The sequence below is a fragment of the Nelumbo lutea genome, chromosome 7 (assembly GCF_056320005.1).
Source record: "Nelumbo lutea isolate HS-2025 chromosome 7, American lotus-T2T, whole genome shotgun sequence".
NCBI classification, from domain to species: domain Eukaryota; kingdom Viridiplantae; phylum Streptophyta; class Magnoliopsida; order Proteales; family Nelumbonaceae; genus Nelumbo; species Nelumbo lutea.
In genome coordinates this window covers 46,746,656-46,753,005 of record NC_142690.1, presented here as the reverse complement: position 1 = coordinate 46,753,005, position 6,350 = coordinate 46,746,656, and the positions used below count along the sequence as shown (strand labels likewise).

The following is a 6,350-nucleotide window of genomic DNA, read 5'->3' as shown; positions in this document are numbered from 1 at the left end:
GCCAAATGATGTAGCACGATCCGGTCACTCCTAGCTGGCAAGGGCCTCGCTCCTAGCTGGCAACGGACAACACCTGAGAAGGAGAAGAAGACAAAGGATTCCCAGGTAGCTCGCCCAGCGGGAACACTTTGATGCTTAAGTTAGAATTCGGTAGAGAGCTTAGAGAGTAGTAATCAGCTAAGAGTGGAGATGCGCACTTACTTCTGTCTTGGGGGTCGAGACCCTTATATATTAATGCTATGCCAAATCGGGTGTAACCGCCTCTTATTCTCTGCTACAGCCATTATTTGCCAGGGCTGATACGACTGGCACAGGTATCTGTCGCAGGGTACAATCCTGTCAGTTGAGGGATGTCTCTCAGAGCTGGCGTGTACGATGCCGCCTGGCGAAAGACATGGGTGCAGTCCCCTGGACTGGCAGGTGCTGCGCCGCCAGACGAGAGACGTGGGAGCAGTCTGACAGGCACGGTCTTGTTGGATAAGAAGTTTCCTGAAAGCTCTGGGTTGCTCAATAGCGAGCTCCCTTGTAGAGAGCTCCCTTGTAGTAAGCTCCCTTGTAGCGAACTCCAATAGCGAGCTGCCTTGCAACAAGCCATTTGGTAGCAAGCTGTTTTGATGGGGTCCGAACTCGTTATGCCGAATTGTGGCCAAACTGTCATGCTGAGCTATCACTTACTCTGAATCATATCCACGTATCGCCTAATCAGGAGTTCGGGTCGAATCACCCTCCATCATCTATCATGACCAATAAATACAATGAAGGATATCCTGGTGCTAGATATTATGGAGGAAACGAGTAAGTAAATACCCCCTCCCCAATTTATCTCTATTGTCCATTTATGGTTTATCCTTTATTTTCATATTTCTTGGTTGGATCTGATATCAAACTGTGTAAACTGCATCCTCCAGGTACATTGACATGGCAGAATCCTTATGCCAGAAGCGTGCCTTGGAAGCATTTCGGTTGGATCCTGCAAAATGTGATATTGTGCTGTTTGAAGCCTTTGTTTCAGCGTCTACAATAGGCCAATTAGTTCTCTATCTATAGTTTATGTTATTTTTTAACTAACCTCCCGTTTGGAATGCTTGGCTTACTTTATTTCCTGCAGTTAATGTTCAATCGCTATCTGGATCCCCTACTAATTTCCAAGTACACACTGCATTGTTGAAAACTCATTAAAGAATCATGGCACTTGATCTTCCACATGGTGGACATCTTTCGCATGGCTATCAGGTGCTTATAACATTCCATTTTTCCCAGCTAAATTGGAAATATTAGTTTGCCCCCTAGAGATTAGTGCAAATAATATTGTCTAGTGCTGTTGTGTGGACTAAACGTTTACCTTCTAAATCTATCTTACTGGGTATAACTTGCTCAAAGGAGGTTACCTGGCCACTTTGTTTTTCTAAAATCCTATTATGTCTTGGTTGTGTGTTAACCATCTGATACAAGTGACCAACTTCATTTAAAGCAACTACTTGAATTTTCTTTAACTAAAGTTTTCTTTGTAAGGCAGCCAGCCCTCTTATTAATGGGGAATATTTGATTGAACAAATTTGGCCAAAAAAAGGTTCAAGTTAGCTTGTAAAATCTGGAAGTACTTAACTATACCTAGGAAATACCTGAAACGGAAATGACATGAAAATTCCAAGTGTACAATTAAAGGATCACAAATAATCAAGAGTTTATTTAATATCTTATTGTTCTGAATGAATTCAACCATTAAATACACTAAATGATTTCAAGGAATTATTTTCCATTTCAGACACTGAACTGTTACTGGTCGTAGTATATTCTTGGTTGAGGTTTGTTTATTGTAAGTTTCATTTTGTCTTTTGGTTTTATGCAGACTGACACCAAGAAGATATCTGCTGTCTCTATATTCTTTGAGACAATGCCTTATAGATTGAATGAAAGTACTGGATACATAGCATATTATCATTGTCTCGGTTTCAATTAAGCTCGAGTTCAAGCTCGAACCCAATTCACTGGTCCAATTATGAAACGAGCCGAGTTTGAGCCTACTAGAACTCGGTTAATGAAGCTTGTGAGCCGGCTCGAATATATATATATATATAATAAAATTATAGAAAATAATATATATAATAAAAATATTATAATATTAATTATTATAATTCTTATTTTTTTAATATTAAATAAAAAATATTTTTACATATAATCTTTTATTTTTATAAAATATTTTTTCTCAAAATTGAGATCGAACTTATGAATTTTTGAATCAAGCTGAACTTGAACTCAAAGTTCTAACTCGAACTGAGCTCGAGCCTCATACTATTCGGCTCGACTCGGCTCGAATCCACCCCTAGGCATACCTCACTAAATCTGACACTTTGAGAAAGCATGATACTGGATCCATATTGATACCAAATACTTTTAGAAACTCATAAGCTATGAGACAGCACATCAAGATCTAAACAGGCTATGAGACCGCATCGCATCAGCTGCAATCATGCGCCCAATTCTTATTTTCTGGGTTGCCACGATTATTTGCTGTAACTGTTATCAATAGATTTAGAATACCTAATGTTTATATGATTCCCATTTTGCTTTTCAAGTATGGATGGATCACAACAGGCAGTAGTTCACCATTATACACCAAAAGAGCTTCAGGGGCTTCTCTGCCATGCTCACCCCAGAACAATTAAAGAAACTTTCTGGTAAGATTGACTTGAGTTTATTTGGGAAAGGCTTAATAACAGACTAAGATTGTAAAATAAATTATTCTCTTATTGCTGACCCACCCCGTAACCAATAGTTAAGTACCGATGCTGCAGAGATTGAATCAGTTGTTTTCGTCTTCGAGAGCCGGACATATCATCTTCAGACCACACATTTTTGGGAGTTCTTGGGAGTTGATTCTATTCACCAATACAACCAATTTCCCCTTGACATGAAGTCGGATATTATCATTGGTGTGCTTAATTATTTCTTTTAACTATCATCATCATGAGCTTTTGGCTGCTGTTGATGGTCTCTCTCTCTCCTCTCTCTCTCTCTATACCGGTGCTTATTTGTTTTTTTTTTTAATTGGCAGGAATTTGGCCTGAATCAAAGAGCTTCAATGGTAGAGGCTTAGGGCCTGTGCCCAAGAGATTTATGGGAGAATGTGTCACTGGTGATCATTTTACATTGGCAAACTGTAACAGGTAGTATGTGTGAATACTTGTTTAAGTTACAGTGTTGAAGACTGATCAAGATATACCATCTTGTAGTCTTGCCTTCTCTTTCTGTTAATTTGCTTTTTTTGCTGCAAATTCTAGCTAGTTCTATGATTAAATCCCATCAAACTTAATTATAAACTTCGAATCCCATCAAGATCTTGAGTATTGGGTTTTTTGTGGGCAACTAGTCAGCCTCTTGGAAATGACAAATCAAAACATCATCCTGGGAGAATAAAATGATTAGTTGTCATCTCACTGCATTGCCAATACTTTTTTTCCATAAAGTTTCCAGAATACAACTTTTACTTTGCGGATGATGGAGGGAAAAAACCAGAGGTACAAGGTATTCCAGAAGATATTATGCTTTTTCTAGAGGAATAAAAGTGATGTAAATGGATTTCAGTGAGCATCGAATAAACCCTACTTCCAGTACAGCTTCTTGCATTCGACACAAGAACTCTAGGAGTCCGGTTAATCTCTTTGTTTTCCCATATGTATACCTGATGTTAAGGAATCCTGCCATCTGTTTTCAACTAATAAAATTCTGTTTACCATTTATAAAAAAAGGAAAAAGGCATCTACTCTGAGCCAGTATATGATAGAATGATACCATTAGAAACAGTAATTAGTCGCGAGCACGAGACCAATCCATAAAGCACAAGAAAATGAAGAGCATTCCCCAAACCCAGGACTTGGGACCATTCATAGGTCTAGATGGCTACTCTATTTGGACAATCCTAGAATTCCATAGAAATAATCCACTCTTCATTATCAATAATTTTGCATCTATGCAGAATTTGGCTTACTATGATCTTATTTTATTATTTATTGTAACAAATTCCAAAGAAATCTCTCTAAATTTCAGGAAATCTACTGACTGGTTTACTCAATGAGAAACAAAATGATTTTGAAGAAAAATACAGAAGGTGTTTTAATATGACAGATAAGGTATCCATCCTTAGCAATAGGACAGTACTATAGCATATATTATGTCATGAATTTTTGTGGTGTAAACTATCTTATTTTTGAATGTCTTTATTCCTATTTTTTCAACAGTATATGGGGTCATAAGAGCTGGTTTTCTAGTTTCAGTCTGTTGTTCTAGCAATAAATCATCTTCTTGAAAATCTGTGTTTTCTAGCACATACATACAATTATGTGTTTCATTAAACCAAGGAACAGGGGAATGCCCAGAGAGAAAATATCAAGAGGAACATACTCCCCTTGTTGGAAGCAGTAGAAGTATTTGTCCGATTACTTGGACTTCTGATCATTCAGTTACTGTAGCAGGTAGAAAGACATTAAGTTGCTCTTTTCCTTCTGGTAAGACCATTTACAATTATGTAGATTGAGTTGCTCTTTTCCATATAAGTATATTATCATTATTTTAACTGCACAACTGTGCAGAATCAAAGAATGCAATGGTTGGAAGATGGAATGTCAAGTCTATGAAAGCTTATTTCTAGTGGTTTCTTCTTTAGCTTGTCAAGTAATTGAATGCCTTCTTCCGCTCCCCTTTTCTTCTTTTCGACTCAAGGCTGGACAAAGGAAAGCATTATTTGATGCCATCTTCAAGGCTGCTGGAAGGATCAATATAATAGTAGAAGACGTGGTGGTATATAATAGGCATTATTTGATGCCATCCTTAATTTCATTCTGTGAAGTCAAACCCTGGTGGTATAAAATTAAAATTGTGTTACTGTTTACAAAATCCTGAGTCAAGAACATGTACATATAAGATTTACATTCCTGTGGTCCCTTAGCATGGTTCGGAATCTAGGGGTGTTTTAATATTATAGCATAATGAGCTTACTACATCTTTCATAAAATTTATCTTTCCATATATTTGATGGACGTGCATAAGGTCCAAGTGTCAAAGGTTTCAGCTAAAAACTGTCAGCATGAGATTACTAGTGCTTCTTTTCAAGTATTGGAGTTTCTTAACTAAAAGCAATGTGAGATGAGAAAAGGTATCATTAAATATATATCAAATAATTCTTGCACTTGTCTTTGTTTCAACTCCTAAAAGGCACTTTGGATTATTTTGGTCAATATATTTGGTACCTGTAATATTGTCTTTAATATTCTTTAACCAATTTGTTATAACAGGGAATAATCACAGAGGATGTAGTTCAACTAAGGAAAGCTATTGGTGCAGCTGGAATGGCTGTTCTCCAGAGAAGTAAAACAGGTCTAAGAAATTCTGATTAAGTATGAGTTGATAGCAAGAAAGTGAGAGAAGTTCAAAACAAGAGAAAGAAAACAGGTGGAAAGAAAAAGTTGGAAACACGAGGTTGCTACCACAAGAGCTCCGTGGGCGAGTTAGTCGGTACGATCAGTACAAGTGGTTGGAAACAGGAGGGGTGGAAGAAGAGAGTTTGGTTCAATTCAGATCCTATTGAATTCTTGTACAAACCAAGAATTTATCAAATTGAAATTAAGATGTATTTGTAATTCAAATATTTTTGAATGGAGAATGGTTTTTTAAATTTTATTGTAATTGATGTCTTTTTTTATTATTTTGTATTTTATTCCGGTTTAAATGAATATAGAGAAAACAGGTAATTTGAAGAAAATAAAAAAAAAAAACGGTCATTTGAAAAAAAAATAAGTACACTTTAGCGACAATTTAACATTTATACCGGCAGCCACGAAAACTGCCGCTAGAACGTCTAGCGACAGTTCTTTTAGCAGCAATTTATCGACTGCTGGTAAAGACTATAGCGGCAGTTTTAGGGAGGTTTGTTGGGGTATAGACTCAAAGGTTCCAACCAAGTCGTTAGCCTTCGAACCTCCACCCATGGACAAGTGGGTTTCTTTGGTTGATGGCTAGTTTCAAGGTTTTGGTGGAACCTTTAAGGACCAAAAGTCTAGAGGCATGTACTTACTATCCTTCCTCTAATTTAGTAAAATGAGACTTTAATACTATTTATATGAGAGTGTGTAAATGTGAGTTTTCAAGCATGCAAGATAGATAAAAGGACAATAAAGAATAAGGTGGGAATAAAACCTCATGTTTAGGTTTACAAGTAATCCTATAAGTTTCTAGGTGGCCACATTTGAGGATCTTAGAGAAGCTAATTTCTTTTAATTCTTGTTAAAAGAATCTAAAGATAGAAAGGAAGCTAAACAAGAAACTAAAGATGAAAAGAAAACAAAGCAAATGAC

General features: G+C 36.8%; 1 protein-coding gene across 1 annotated transcript; it reads left to right on the top strand.

Moving 5' to 3' along the window:
* The first annotated feature begins 2,509 nt into the window (after positions 1-2,509).
* LOC148846259 (subtilisin-like serine-protease S) lies at positions 2,510-5,681 on the top strand. Its single transcript, XM_088955675.1, has 4 exons — positions 2,510-2,678; positions 2,796-2,933; positions 3,056-3,167; positions 5,292-5,681. Exons 1-4 carry the CDS (start codon positions 2,645-2,647, stop codon positions 5,296-5,298), a joined length of 291 nt encoding a protein of 96 aa, XP_088811801.1. The 5' UTR covers positions 2,510-2,644; the 3' UTR covers positions 5,299-5,681.
* Positions 5,682-6,350: the final 669 nt, after the last annotated feature.

Coding starts and splice junctions, on each gene's coding strand:
- LOC148846259 (XM_088955675.1), top strand. CDS start 2,645: ATGCTCACCCCAGAACAATTAAAGAAACTTTCTG. Junction 2,679..2,795: donor ACAATTAAAGAAACTTTCTG/GTAAGATTGACT, acceptor CCGATGCTGCAG/AGATTGAATCAGTTGTTTTC. Junction 2,934..3,055: donor GAAGTCGGATATTATCATTG/GTGTGCTTAATT, acceptor TTTAATTGGCAG/GAATTTGGCCTGAATCAAAG.